At 30.5% G+C, this 16,284-nt stretch overlaps 1 protein-coding gene across 3 annotated transcripts; it reads left to right on the top strand.

The window, feature by feature from the left end:
- The first annotated feature begins 7,412 nt into the window (after positions 1 to 7,412).
- LOC148205673 (pentatricopeptide repeat-containing protein At2g34370, mitochondrial-like) lies at positions 7,413 to 13,216 on the top strand. 3 transcript variants are annotated; one of them, XM_088103665.1, is made up of 4 exons: positions 7,416 to 7,615; positions 7,949 to 8,053; positions 9,301 to 11,378; positions 12,440 to 13,216. In XM_088103665.1, exon 3 carries the CDS (start codon positions 9,321 to 9,323, stop codon positions 11,364 to 11,366), a length of 2,046 nt encoding a protein of 681 aa, XP_087959791.1. In that variant the 5' UTR covers positions 7,416 to 7,615; positions 7,949 to 8,053; positions 9,301 to 9,320; the 3' UTR covers positions 11,367 to 11,378; positions 12,440 to 13,216. The 3 variants fall into 3 exon arrangements, with proteins under 3 accessions (XP_087959790.1, XP_087959789.1, XP_087959791.1); XM_088103664.1 differs by lacking the exons at positions 7,949 to 8,053; positions 12,440 to 13,216 and adding an exon at positions 11,918 to 12,287 and having other exon boundaries at positions 7,413 to 7,615; XM_088103663.1 differs by lacking the exon at positions 7,949 to 8,053 and having other exon boundaries at positions 7,415 to 7,615.
- The last annotated feature ends 3,068 nt before the right edge of the window (positions 13,217 to 16,284 follow it).

The following is a 16,284-nucleotide window of genomic DNA, read 5'->3' as shown; positions in this document are numbered from 1 at the left end:
ACAGAAACAATATTAGAATAATATTATCTAGAAATAATTTCAATTGACTTGTGTTAAAAACAAATATCTTTTTGGCACTGATAAAAAAACTACCGCTAGTGTTGATAAAAAAAAAATTCTAACAAGCATTAGTTGGACATAATTCTAATTTAACACTAACAATAAAAAAACTTTGATGATGTTTAGTAGAAAATAAACATGGTGGACTTTAGAGTCGAAAAAAAAAATCTATCACTACTATTTATAAAAAAGAAAATAATGAGATTAAAACATCCCAATATCTGAATAAGATAATGTTAGGCTTTACAAAACCTTATCTTTTATATACAAAAAAAATATTAATTATTAATTATTTTAAAAAAGTTATTCACTTAAATATGTAGTTTACAAGAACAAAATTGAGTTTTTCTATTAACTATAAATCATTTTTCATAATTACAATTTAGTCCTCTGCCTATTTTTCATAATTACAATTAGACTTTTAGTATTAATTATGTTGAATTTTATAAAAAATTCAAAATTTTAATGAAAATGATTTATTCAATACACAATTATCAAATTTATAATGATACTTGTTATTTGAATTCTACTAGGAATTTAAACTAAAAAAATTCGGTAATGCAATTGTAAAATCCATCACTAATAAAATTTATAGAAAAAATTATAAAACTTTGGAAAAATGAAAATCAAAATAAATTATCAATAATCCACATAAATACATGTTGAAATGTATATTAAAAATAAGTTGAAATGTTTTTTTATCAAATACATTATTTCGAGTTTACTAAAGGGTTTAAAATAGCAAAAATGTGTATTACAAACTCATGAACTCGTTCTCAATGTTTTGTCCCAAATGAAAGCAATATAAATGAGTGGACCAAATTAATTTCTCCAAGAAATTTTGTACACTCATTATAAGAACAAAGAAGGAAGATTCCTTTATCCATGTGCCATGTAAAATTTAATGTAAAGGATAAGTTTGACTACATTTTTTTTTTCTTTTCAAACCTTCCAAATGTAATTACTAGGATTAAAGATATATTTCTTTTACAAATCATCATTGTCCTTTTGTTCAAAGCTTTGCTTATAAATACAACACAATCTCTCGCATCTTTCTAGCAATTTTCTACAAAGAGAAAGAAAGGCCTAGGATAAACTTTTTCTTATCTTTCTTCTTTCTCTTGTTTTTTTTTTCTTATTTTCTTCTCTTCTCTTTTATCATTTTGCATTTTGTTAGTTATTTACATTTTTAGTCATATAGTTTCATTAAATTAGATCAAAAGTTAGGGTTTATTTCTTCCTACTCTTCTTAAATCCTATTCTATAAACTATATTTTTTTCTTTTTTTAAAGTTTACTGTGAGGCAACTTAAATAGGAGAAATACATCGTTTTGAGCCTTCCATTTTTCATTAGAAAAAAGTCTATTTAACAACTCTTTTTGACAACTTTTTCACAATAATATATGTGGTAGTTTGTGATTGATCTGTTTTAAATATACGAACCAATAAGATAGTCACGTATAATCTGTTGTCAAAAAATTGTTAAAAAAAGTTATTAAAATATCATCATCCTTTCCATTAACTTCACCAAGATAGGGTCCGTCCCAAATCTCTACCTTTTTATTTTGATATATTTTCTTCAAGTATACAATCTGCTCATTTTTATTATGTAACTATTCATATACAATTTCAAAGTTTCGGATTCATAAACGAATTCATTGGGTATGAATTCCTAGTGTTGGGTTAAAAAATCACATCATTTGTAGTTTTATACAACAAGTTATAAATTAAACAAGTTTGTTGTTTTACTAATATAATACATATACGAAAATTATCTTTTTTTTATTGTTGTTATTGTGATTTTAGTTTTTTGTATTTACACTGTTTCGGACAACAATTGTATAATGTTTTAAGTAACTAATGGATGAGGGAATTAAATGTATAAGTACAACACTGAAATAATTATATATTATACATATATGAATTGGTTGGGAGGTTGAAATGTAGTTATTATGCTGCCGAAATTTTGTAAGCAAATTTTAGTTTCAAGAATTGTGTGGAAAGTTAATGTAGAACGATGATTGTAAAATAAATTGTAGTGAAAGAAATTAAGGACAAGAAAACAATGTTATTTCAAGGATTTTATATATATATATATATATATATATATATATATATATATATATATATATATATTACAAATATATACATACACTAAGTGTACAATTTAGAGAAAGGTCAAATAGACTCCGGGGGAATAGATGGTGATGATATGGTTACCTTGGATTTTGATGGACACAATTTAGCTAGGTAAAAATAAATTACAGGCCTCACACTTTATTCTCGATAGTCCGCTTGACTATCTTTTAGACAAAGAAGGTGGTGTGGCACACATGTTGTATGCGTGAGAGTACATAACCTATCTATATTGGCATAAGACCATTATGACTTAAAAGGTATAATGATAGTGTTTAAGGGCCACAGGTACTTGAAGGATGATTATGTGATCAGTCAATGATGAGTTTGAACTCAAATTATGTAGATATGATTATTAAAATATTGAAAATGGTAAGTCTGGAATCTTGAACTAAAAATACATGGACTTGATTATCTTATCACTATGAGTTTTAATTATCTATGCACCCAAAATTTATAGAGAAAATATACTTATTATGAAAAAATATATAAATAAATACATGGAGGTAAAACATTAAATCACTTGTAATGTCTTTAGGAATAAAAGCTAAATTAGTTAATTTATCAACAATGATTTTTCTCACAAAAAACATGAGAAACTTTGAACTGCATATGCTTAAAAAAGTACAGACACCTACCTCCTGCCCTCTAACACTCTAAGGAACCATTCATTAATCTAATAGACCATGACAAACTAAAGTATAATCACTCCAATCAGAGTCACCAAAAAATTATTTCTCAAAACATGCTTTAAAACATAAATGACCTCATAAACCCAACATGATAAAAGTTTGAACTCTTAAAATAGTTGAACAATTGCCCACGTCTTCTGTCCAACTACCTCTAAAAATACCAACAAAACTAGGTCAACTATTAGTTGCGCCATCAATATTCATTTAAAGCTAGCATATGAAACTTGTCATATTGTGTCATTGAGTGAAACCTTTATACCCTTCCTACTTTGAATATTGAAAATTTCCAGTATAAAATATCAGAGATAATGTTACTCGTATGCTTCTTAGATTTATTCAAAGCCATACACATAAACTTCTTAATTTAGAAAACAACAGAAGTAAAAGCAACTAAAACTTGAAATTTACTATAGTTTTTCATCCTCCAAATCATTTAGATAATTACAATTGTGACAACCACTTTAATCACTCTAAGCAAAGGACTATGAGAATACTTCATAAACTCAACAATCAAATCCAAAAAGAAAAACTACAAATCTTTAAAAATTTCATTCAATCGTTTCCATGATTGCATAGTACTAGAACAATGAAAGAAGAAATGAAATAAAAAAATCAACATTGTTCTTATACAAAGAACACACAAAGCATAAAATCACACTCCTTGTTTTAAGCTTTAAATCAACATGTAAATGACCATACAACAATTTCAAAAGAACCAAAAGTATTAAGTGGTTAAACAACATTTATCCAAATCAAATTCTCTTAACCCACACATTACATACTAAAAGAATATAAGTTTTTACCAACGTTTTGAGAAACGAGACCTCCGATATTATCAATAATCCAATTAGACACATCCTTATCTCACTTACCATTAAAGAAGAAAATCATATAAATTGACAACAAAAGGAGAAAAGTTTCACTGAGTACTTGTCCAAGTTGAACTAATGAGTATAACATTATTCTATCAAAATAAGAAACTTAAGTCAATTTGGATATGCAGATGCCAAAACACCAACAATTACTCCAAATATTAATATAATCACCCTTACTTAGTGTCCAAAAAGTATTTTCATTAACAATATCATATGTGTTAAGACAAACTCGTCTAGAGAACAGACCGTCTAAGGTAACCCATGCTTTGAAGTTTAACAAAAAGCATTAAACAAAATATTGCTGCTTAAGAAAATTTGTCTAAAGTAAAGATGTTTAAAATAGTTGCATTTGATTAAAAAACATCTTATAATGTCTGAAGTTGAAGTAATACTTTCCAGACCAAATTGTTTAAATGAATTACAAAATCATAAACAATGTTTAGGAGAAAGCATCTCTAATTGAAATATCTCAATAGACCATGTGAGTAAAATAAGCTAGGTTTTTTAGAAAACAAAAGTCTATTTCTTATAAGAAGGTTAAAAAAATGTTTATTCAATATAGTGTTGTATCAAGCAAAAGTTTCCATATAAAACATCGTCTGATGAATGACATATGAAAACACTGTAGTCTTTGAAAGTATTTCATGATAATATCATTTGATGAATACATATGTTGGGTTATTGGACTCCCTTCCTATGTGGAGAATAAGCCCAAATAATGTGGACCTTTATGTCTCACTAGGTTAAATAAAGATGGGTCAGATTAGTAGGGCACATTAGAGTCATTGAAGAGAGGCAAAAGCCAAGTGAGAGAAAAAAGGAAGAGGGAAAGTTATTCCCACATAACCGTAAACCTGCATTGGTGTTTTTGTCGTTGTGAAGTCGTTCACCGTTGGATCGAGCTGATTTTTGGACAGTAGGTTCCAGACATATGGTTCTTCATTCTGAACATTCGGATTGTCAATTGAAAATCTAGATTGGGAGAAATCGGTCCCGCACTAGCAACCCTATTTTGGAGAATTTTCATCTTCTTTGTTCTCATTTGTAAGCATTTGTGATTATTTAAATTGGCTTATTGAACACACCATTTGGTGTTATTATTGGAGACTCTTTTGTACCCTATTATTGATCATAGTAGATTTTTTTTTACTTTGGACGACTCGTGGTTTTTACCCTTGCATTGAGGGGTTTTCCACGTTAAAAATTGTTTATGTCTCTCTGTGCTTTGGATTATATTTTTGTTCTATTTGTTTGGTGCTCATCGCAGATTCTCGCAAGAAGAGGGATTGAATTTCCGCTGCGTTATTACTTTTTTTCTAAGTTGTTATATTTTTTGGCCCTTCCCCCATCAACATATGTGATTTATCTTACCAAACGATGCATTTATTAATGAAATGACAAATGATTTAATGTTCTGAACACACTACATTGCTTAACGCTTGTCAACGTTCAAAACATTTAATGCATGTATGAAAAAGTACTTTGATGCTTGCAAACTTTGTTCTTGATATCCATGTAGATCAATAAAGTATAAAAATATGATCAAAATCACGACACCCACGAAAAAGACGTTGCAAGAAAAGAAGAACATTTTGGCAATGTTTCCTTGAAGCTATTTGCTTTGTCACATCGTACAAGCTCAAGTTCCACTTAAGGCTATAAGAAAAAACTCTAGACCCTACAAAGTAGATTAAAGTCGGACTTCACATAGAAAAACTACCAACTCTTCAGAAGTTTACTTCTTGATTTAATGGTCATCTTTCAAGAGAAACTATATATAGAAGAAAGCTTGAAGAGAATACGTTGTTGATGAAAAAGTGCAAGAAAAATAACAACATAAAAAGAGAGAAAAAGCTTAAAGTGTTTTTATATAATCTAACGCTCAATATCTTTTGACAGTAAAATATTTATAAAGTGAGAAATACTTTCAAATGTTATAAATTGTAATGTATTTGAAGATATATCCTCTCGTTGAGAGTTATTCGTCTGCACCTTCTGGAAAATCTATTTGTGGATTTGTTGTACATCATGAAAAGAACTCAAATAATTGGTTGTTTAGCTAAGGTTGAGTTGAACGTCTATACAATTGTCTAGAGCTAGATCCTAGAGAGGCTAAACTCATTCTAGTCGTGTTAACTAATGGATCAGGAATTATACTAATACTCATTGTAACCAGGAGTAGTGAGAATATTCTATGAGATCCTAAAGAGACAAAACTTGTGTAATCTTGAAAAAGATTAGTAGAACCCCTTAAGAGTTTTTAAGAAAAAATCAAATGTAACTCAGATTGAGTAAACCAATAAAAAATTGTGATTTACTATCCTTTTATTCAAAATGTTTTTCATTTATTCACCTTATAGAAACTAGTTCTAAGCATTCAAAAAACCTTTACACACCATATTTACAGAGATATTACATACAATATTTTTAAGAAACAAATATATTAGGAATCTTATCACCAAAGGTTAAAAAAAATCGTATCTTAGGAGTTTTGTAAAAATTGACATACCTAAGTAAGTAAAATGAAGAGATATTTGATTAAAAAAAAAGTTTATTGAGACATCTTATAAAATAAGAAAACGAGAATATGCTCCCTGGTTAATCAAAGAAAGTACCATACTAAAAAAAATGTTAAATGTTTTAAAATTCTAATATATCCTCTATATTAAACAAATATATTATCTACATATATAGAATATGATAATGAAATTACACGGCCAGCTTTTAAATAAGAACAAAAATACATACTCCAAACCTCCTCAATATTATTATTTTATTCAAAAATATTTTAATTAGTGTTACATGTATATAAAGAAATTGACCGTTTTAATTATTATTTCAATAGTATAATTAAGGTTTATTCATGTAAAAATGGTTGATTGGATATAACAAGTACTTGCAATTCATGAGTTTTTCTTATTTAGTCAAAATACCATCATTATCTTAATTTATATGCGTTGATTATGAAGACCTAGGTGATAAGTTGTTTTAAAGATGTGTAGATATTTCAGGGTGCCATTACTTTCATTTAAGGGTGTATGTAAATCATGCATGAACTTGGTTTTTACGTCAAAGCAAATAATTTGTATTAGTGTTTTTATTTTCTATTTTTTTAAAGAAAATATAATTTTCTGTTAGATTATTTTAACCGCAATAAATGTTTATATTATTTTAATATTTTTAACTTCTTATAATTTGAATATATATTTTCTCATTTTAATGATTAATATTTTCTTTTTAAATAAATAATTATTTAAGAAGTTATTTATTTTAAATTTAAATTAGCATCTATAATTAAAAATAATCAACTATGTACTTTAATATTTGGATTAAATGTGTTTATAATTTTAAATTTGAAGTAAAATTAAAATTTATCCTTTTAAAATTTGACTTTTTGATTTTAAATTTTATAAATAAATAAATAATTTTTTTAATCTAATCATATTAATTTTCTTTTACGTATTGATCTACATTTTAAATTATATTTTTTATTTCTAGACTTTTAAAACTAAATTATATTAAAATTTAAAAAATAAAAAAATTACAATCTCGCATCAAAATTAAAAAGATTAAAATCATATTTAATTGTTAATATCTATTTGTTGGTTTTATTCATCAATACCTATCTCTCTGTCAATATTTTGGTCAGAGATTTCCCGGTCGGGTCGAGGAAACTGGGTTGATCCGGTTTGTCATTACCCTAATGGGCTTCTCCCTCGTCCTTACGAAGTAAGGAACACTGCTTCCACTCTGTCGAAGAACCCTTCTTCTCGTCACTCTCAGACTCTCCTTCTATACCTCTTCATCTCTGTTGCAACGTTGGTGTTCAGTTTGTTTTGCTGATTATGATTTGTAAGTGTTCGAGTTTCTATACCATTGTTCAGTATTCAAGTTCAGTTAATTTGAACCGTGGCTTGTTGTAGGGAAAATTTAACCGGTTTTTAACCTCTCCTCTAATCTTGTTGCTACTGTAATATTCATGCATACCTTAACGCTTTGGTGTTTGAATGTAAGGTTGAAGAGCGATTGAAAACAAAGGGTTATTGAACAAAGTTGAAGCCTTTGTAACCTTCGCAAGATAAAAACCCTTATGACACTCGTCACTGAACCCCAATTAGAAAGCTGTGACCTTGATGACAGTACTTTTTTTTTGTCTTAAACATTTTTTATTTTGTTTGGATTCAGGGGACTCAGGGGTAGCTTGGAAGTGGCACAATATTCTTGAATTGGTTAAAGGTTCTTATCCTTTGAACCTTGGTGATAGCTAAGATTTTAATCTGACTCTCCCAGGTTGTCATTTTCCTCCTTTCCCTTTATCCCTCTCAATTCTCTTCCCCCTCTTCATCTTAATTCCTTTACCCTTTGCAATTTTCTGTCCGCGTTTTAACTGTGTACACGCTGTATTTTGATACAATCCAATTTGGGTGAGGAATTTGTGTATATCAGTATTTAGGGTTTGGAATTCGGTCTCTTTTTTAAAATTAAAAAAAAAGCGACTACTATTGGAAATTAAGGATTATATTTTGTTCTGTGCTTGTTGGGGTCATATGTAACATTAATTTTTCAGTGGTGTTTTAATTTGCTTGCATATTTTTTGTGTATGATTCTGATTTTATTTCTAAATTGAGCATTTCAGAGATTGAATAATATCTATTCACAGATTGTGGTTGGAAGGTTGCAATTTGATTTTTTGATAATTGCAATTCGTTTATAATTGCAATAAAGTTTGATTTATATGTTTAAAATACTTCTCATAAACCACAATCTCTTGGATAACACGAGAATTGACATTCTTGTGTTTAAAAAGCAAATTATCAGATTATTCAGATAACGTAAGGGATAAAATGAAGTTGAAACTATATTAAAACAGGGGAGGGAAGGAGAGAATAGTTAAACCAGTCAAGTTTAGGGAAAGGTTGGCAATGTGATCTCTATAGGTCATCCTATGTTGCTATAATTTTGTTATCGGATTTTTTTACCTTAGACAATCTTTAGCTAACTAAGTTTTTACAGATTTGTGCTGTAGGTAATAGTGAATTATTTTTGTAGTTTTCGTGAAATCTGTCTTTCCATGGAATCATAATGGTGTTTGGAATGTTCCTTTACTCTGAAAATTCCGTCAGACTGTAGTATTTCCTCAACTGATTTTAGGTTTTGAATTTATTCTGAGCACATCATTTTATTGTGGTCTGTCGCTATTAACATTGTTTCTGCTTTGTAGGAGTTGATAATGTTAGCATTGGCTTAGGATTATTTGAAATTGAGTTAACATATCTTTCCATATCCTTGTGTATTTGTGATTATAAGAATTTTTGTGATTTCATATGACTTGTACATATAGTAGGCTGACTGGTTTCATACCTTAGGCAGATGAATAAGTGCTATTGAATGAATATGTCCTATTAATATTAAGTCTGCAAGTTAAGAACAATGCTTTGAACCTTAGTTCGTAAGAAGTAGAAAATGTTAGGTACATATTCAGCACTAAGTCAGTTCCGTTTTTCTGACTTGATTTTATTTTCAATGTCTTTCCTCAGATTATATTAACTCCCAACTAATGTCAACCAAGAGAGCCTCATCAGTTACTGTTAGTTCTCTTTTGAAGTTGTGCAAACAATGTTCTTTACAACACATTGCAGACTGTATCAAAGGCCTGAATACATTGAGGGTTATGAGCACTGCTGTTGAAAGGACTGATTTTCAGTTTTGTGGTGGTCATCAAAATGATGATTCTTTAGGTTACCAGCAAAGTCATGTTGGGTTTTATCAGGAAAGCCGGAAGAAGGCTGATACTAATGAGTTTTTGAATAAGCAAAGACCTGATTATGTTGCCCAAGCAAATTCAAGTCACTCTTATTGGAATAATCATGCAAATTTGGAGCAAAATTCTTATGCAGCTCGTCAGATTGCAGATGGAGGCCATATAAATGTGCCCATAAACATTAAGAATAATTTGGTGGGACATAATGGAAATGCCAACGGATACTTTGGTCAAGACAAAATGAAAATGCAACAAAAAGTTGGGGTAGGAGTTGATAATGCACGGGCATCTGGGATGCATCCAAATGCATTCGCTGATAATCATGGTTGGACACAAGATCCTGGACAAAGGATGCAGTCTCTCAATCCATATACTTCACCTAGGCTTTTAGAATCACAGGGAAATCCTAGAGGGGGCTTGAACCAAAACAGTGATTGTTTTCAGCAGCCATCAACTGTTCAATACAAAGAGGGTAATGAGACGCCTCAACAGTACTCAGGTTCTGGACAGTTTCAGCAGAGTCTTAAAGATGGTCAATATTCTCCAAACTTTAATATTTCACAGAGATCAATGGTTGTTGGTTCTCATCTATCGAACAATGCAAATCCTGGTGGTGAATCAAATGAGGCATCTAATGATAGTCCATATAGAGGTACACTTGAGGAACTAGACAGTTTCTGCAATGAGGGTAAAGTGAAGGAAGCTGTTGAAGTTTTGGAATTACTGGAAAAACTACTTATTCCTGTGGATTTGCCTCGCTGTTTGGAATTAATGCGCCAATGTGGGGAGACTAAATCTCTTGAAGAGGCGAAAATTGTACACAGACATGCTTTACAACATCTGTCACCTCTGCAAGTCAGCACTTATAATAGAATATTAGAGATGTATTTTGAATGTGGTTCTGTAGATGATGCTCTCAACATTTTCAACACTATGCCTGAGCGCAATTTGACTACCTGGGATACTATGATAACACAGCTTGCAAAGAATGGGTTTGCAGAAGATTCAATTGATCTGTTTACTCAATTTAAAAACCTGGGACTTAAACCTGATGGGCAGATGTTCATTGCAGTTCTATCTGCATGTAGTGTGCTGGGAGATATTGATGAGGGAATGCTGCACTTTGAATCCATGATCAGAGATTATGGCATTATACCATCAATGGCTCATTTTGTCAGTGTAGTAGACATGATTGGCAGCATTGGGCATCTTGATGAAGCCTTTGAATTCATTGAGAAAATGACAATGGAGCCAAGTGCTGATATATGGGAGACTTTGATGAATCTGTGTAGAGTTCATGGGAACTCTGGGCTGGGGGATCGCTGTGCTGAGCTACTTGAGCAGCTAGATTCATCTCGATTAAGTGAACAATCAAAGGCTGGCCTTGTACCTGTTAAAGCCTCAGACTTGTCAAAAGAGAAAGAAAAAAAGTTAGCAAGCAAAAATCTTCTTGAAGTAAGGAGTCGTGTTCATGAATATCGAGCAGGAGATACATCTCATCCTGAAAATGATAAGATATATGCTTTGTTGAGAGGTCTAAGGTCACAAATGAAAGAAGCTGGCTATATTGCGGAAACAAAATTTGTGTTGCATGACATAGACCAGGAAGGCAAAGAAGAAGCTCTTCTTGCCCACAGTGAGAGACTTGCTGTTGCTTATGGTCTCCTTAGCAGCTCCGCTCGCTCTCCCATCAGAGTTATTAAGAACCTCCGTGTTTGTGGTGATTGCCACACAGCACTAAAGATTATCTCTAAGCTTGTAGGTAGAGAACTCATTATTCGAGATGCAAAAAGGTTCCACCATTTTAAAGACGGGCTATGCTCCTGCCGTGATTATTGGTGAACATGAACTTAGGTACTGCTTGCCTCTTATTAATGGTTTTCCTTTGTTATTTACTGGTTGATAATAAACTGAAATGACTGCATTTTGGGTAAGCATATTTGTATAAGTATACTTAACCTCAACTTACATAAAATCTATCCGTGGCACATACCCCCATGGTTATTCAATGTATTGTGTGCTTGGTTTCTAAAGTATGTATTATATCCAACCACGGTCTGAAATTTGCCCGTAAAACTCCAGCCTAGAGGTAGTTTAATGCTGCTATACCTTTTCTAAGCCGACTAACGATTATAAAACTCTATGCTATGGTAAAACCAGGGAGTTATGAGAGGTACATCTCCAATTGATATTGTGAATATATCCTTATTCTAATGTTGCTTTCGAAAGTAGATCAAAATTAGATTTTAATTTTCACTTCCAGGAGTTGCAATTGCAATTTATATTTGGGTTTACAATGAAATGAAAAATGGAGCTGTGGGCCATGTTAAGTAACTTAAATGTAAAAGTATTGACTCTTAATTGTTGATCCTTCCCTTTTTTCTTAAGTACAGGCAACATTATGAGAGAGAAGTATACTAATAGTTTCTATATAAAACTGGTGGACTGTTGCATGGGTGATGTTGCGTTCGTTCACCCTGGAATTTCTGTCTTTGATGTAACTGCGTCTTACAGAGAATGAAAGAAATTAAATCCATGAATCCCATGCGCAAAACACTTGTCAAAGGGATTGTTCATTTTGCCATTGGACATGGAATAATCATTCAGCCTTGTCTCGAACATCATTTGAATCCCGGGAAAATGCTTGACTACGTGTTGTTTTTCGTTAACCTGTAGTGGATCAAACTTGTCTGTCTATTTTTTATGTAATATAAGGACTTGTTCCAGGGCATTGATAGCTGTTTGCAAGATTTGTGGCTTTGAGCATTTGTTTGTCATTTTAGAATATCAGTATGATGATTATGTGGATTACAATGATGTTTTCTTAACCGTACATCATATTTGACGGATGATATTTTCGTCAACCGTGTTATGAAGCAAAATTTGGGAAAGCCTCACAAGAATATTTTATGCAGGTGTATCTTGGCTACCAAATGGATTCAATAGCATGGGCGTTGCTAAACCCCTCTTGACCGGTCATAAAGATATTGTTCAAATCCACGAAGAGATTGGAATTTTGTTTAACCAGGCTCTTCCATACTAATAAATCAAGCAGTGGGACATGTATTCAGGTTGCGGAGGCATTATTCTTTCTGGGTAGTCTTATGCTATATAAATTATTATTGCTCTTGAGGCAAGGAAAAGTTTATGTATTTGATAGGAAACATTGATGTTCAACAGTATACTTTCAGACAACTTTATTGACTGTCAATATCTCAAAATTCAAATCATCGGAGTCATTATTCTAAACTTGTTTAGCCTCTTCTGTGTGAAAGTTATCGGTGGTATGTATAAATTGACATTTCCTGCTACAGAAGGCCTTGTTGGAGCGTTTAGGATTCTTTTGCAAAGTAGCCAATCATGGAGAGAATAATGAGGTCTCTCTGGTGACAAGTTAATGTTAGTTGAATAGGTAGTGGATAAGATGTACTTTAGTAGGTACATTGACACAACCACGTGAGATTGTTGTTCCAGCAACATACAAACTCGCTTTAGGCATGGAAGCTGGTCCAGGGAAATTATTTTAGGTCCAATGGAAGGCTTTCAAGGGAGAGGGAAGAAGGAATAAGATGGAAAAATAGTGCAGAACATAGCAAGTGATGTGGCAGAACTCCTTTTTGGTAATGTGGGTTCATCAAGAACCTTTGATATATTTTCTTTTTCTCTAGTAATATACTATACTTTCATGTGTTTTTCTTCTCTCCTTCGTCACTTGTTTTTCACAAGTAAGCAACTTTTTTGAGCTTTTGGGCAAGAATTGGTTCTCCAAAGTGGCGCTCATCTAATCTATAATTTATTGTAACTTTTTTAAATAAAAATTTCATAACTCAGAAGCTGATTATTTGATTTGTTGGAATTTTGTTAACTTTTCTAAATATCTTTATGTATTTGAAGATATCTGATTGAACTTTACCAATAAAATTGGCTTTTTTTCATCACTCATGTGCTCATTCAAAAGTAAATCTATCTAATTCATCCGCATTCAACATATAAAAGTATACATATTTGAATTTATCTATTTAATTTTAGAGTTAATAATTTATCAATTGTTTCTAAGAATTCAATAAATGATTTTTCAAGACTTAATGGATTAACATAGTTCCAACTAAATTTTTCTTGATTAAATCTGACTAAAAATTTATCCTTTTGAAAACTTTCTTAAGATTGTCTCAACTTTTTTGGAATTTAAAAAAAATATATATTTTTGAAAAGAAAAATGGATGAACTTCTACAATAAAATTTGTTAATAGACGAATTGGATTTTATTGAATAGATTAAATCGGATCCATCTTTTTTATTGAAATTTTGAATAGATCCATATCAGTTAATATATCTTTTATTCAACTCATTATAATTCAAAATAAAATTGATTGAGTCTCTTGAGCTGTCATGCCTAATTTTTATCTCCTTCTACTTTAATTCCATATTAATAAATGAAATATAATTATTAAAAGTTTGGCTTTGAAAACCTTAATTCATGCTACACCACTATTAAATGCAATTAACATTGTTATTACATTATAAGAAATTTTATAATTATCAATAAAATTTTACCGACAAAAATAAATTCGACGATAATATTAGATCTGATTGATTAAATCTCTTTAAAATGCATTGGTAATGTTTTTTTTTTCAAAATTTGTTGATACCCATCCGTTGAATTTTTTAAAAATCTAGAATTTTTATTATTGACATATATCTTTTTCATTAGTAAATCTATCGATAAAATAAGAACCAATTTTTTCGTCAAATATGACAAATTTTATAAATTAAGTGGAGATGAATGAAAGAAATAATAGAAGAAGAAGAAGGGAGGAGGAGAATTTAAAGGTTCTACTAGTGGTAGAAGACAAGGGTAAAGGGGTGGGGAATGGTGTACATGAGAAATAACGACAAATGTCACGTCAATACTAATAGAGGTGGTGAGGAGTAGAAACTCTATACAACGGCAACTACGTGGAGGATGAGAAGTGAAGGAAGAAAAAAAAAACAAAAAAAAACATAAGGAGACGGAATAGGAAGATAGATTTAATAATGATAACAGTATATTTGACCAACGCTCAAAATTTATCGATAATCACTGATGAATATTATCAATAAAATTTAACTAACAAACATTTTGTACCAATAGATAAATATTTATCTAAAAGCTTGTAGTTATCAATTCATTGATTAAATTTTTTTATAAATATTTTTTCAATAATTTTTTATTATTATAATCTACTGTCAATAAATTTAATCAATAAATTTTTATCTATTGTCAATCAATTTTATTTATCTATAATTAATGTTTTTTTAATGGCAAGAACTGATAACTAATTCAAAATAGTGATAGATAAAAAGTATATAGTTACTTGTAAAGGTTTCATCATGCATAATGTATTTTTCTTTAATGTTGAAAACTAACCAACAAAATTTATTTTATATAATTTGATTAAATTAAATCAGCATAGGTTTTTTTTTTTTAATTATACGCAATAGTTTTTTTTTCTTAAAATGCATATAGGATTAAATTTCCAATACTTTTTTTGGAACTGCTACTGAAATTCTTTTTCACTTATTAGTAAATGGAAGAATTTTACGCAATTTTTTTAAATATAAAAAAAAACAACACTAATAATGTTTGAATGTGATGATAGAAAGTGAATAAATGGACAAGAAAAAAAAATAATAATTAATTTTTTTTATTAAGTAAACAATTGTAAGATAAGGTAAAAAAGAATGAGTGAAAAAGTCATGGATGTGATTGATCTTTATAAATTGATAAATGATAATAATTTTTTTTACAATGTTCATGTTTTCCTCGTTACAATATGTAAAAGCAAAGAGGTTTAAAGAAGTTTGGATACAATATGTAAAAGCAAAGAGGTTTAAAGAAGTTTGGAGCAGACATGTATAAGCAAAGGATATGACCGAGCAGTTTAGATTAAAATAAGAGTAGTATATAAATGAAAGTTTCAAAAGTCTCGTCCCATTATTTGAATACAACTATATCTCTCCAAATTCTTTTACTATTTTCTTTTCTCCTCCTCTCTAGATTCCTTCAATCTCACTTCATTTGTTCAACAATCAGACTAAACCAAAGCAATCTTGGTGTCGAGAGCTTTCTATTCCACCGATCGTTTTAGTGTTTAAAGTTGGTAAGTTTCGTTCCTTTAATTCTTGTGAATTTTTTGAATTTCTAGCACATGCAAGTAAGCCTTGTTGTTTGCATGTGTTCATCAGTCTTCTCTTTCCCTTTCTAACTTCATTTTTGGTAATTTGGTTGGTCTCTTCTCACAAATCAGTAAACTATAGGTGTTCTTAGGATTTTCTGGAGGTGTGAGCAAATTTCTAGAAGGGTAGAAGCCCTTCGGTTCGGTTAAGAGGTAAGGGAAGCTAGTTAATTTAATTGATTGGTTGATGATGTATGAAAATGTTGTTTGATGGTTTTGCATGTGTGAAATTGAATGTTTGTGTGTTCGACATTGTTTGTGTGGGATGTTAAATGCTGTGGTCATTGAGTTGTAGATTTTGGAGTGAATTCTGGTTTGGGATTCTTTGAAATGATGTTAGAAAGATTTAGGTACCATTGGATAGGTGTAAATGGGTATATGATTCAGGTTTGGAGGATTAGAAGTTGGAAAAAATGTTAGTTTGGATAAAGTCTAGCGTGTTCATTATTCTGCAGAAGTTATGCAGAATTATGCAGAAAGTTGAGCATGCGCTGTTGACCGCTCGGTCATATTCAAGTGTTCGGTCATTAACTGGATGCAGTTTC

This window comes from Vigna umbellata, chromosome 1, assembly GCF_029865625.1.
Source record: "Vigna umbellata cultivar VRB3 chromosome 1, Vumbellata_1.0, whole genome shotgun sequence".
Lineage (NCBI taxonomy): Eukaryota > Viridiplantae > Streptophyta > Magnoliopsida > Fabales > Fabaceae > Vigna > Vigna umbellata.
The sequence above is the reverse complement of the archived record's forward strand: the minus strand, read 5'-3'. Positions and strand labels throughout refer to the sequence as shown.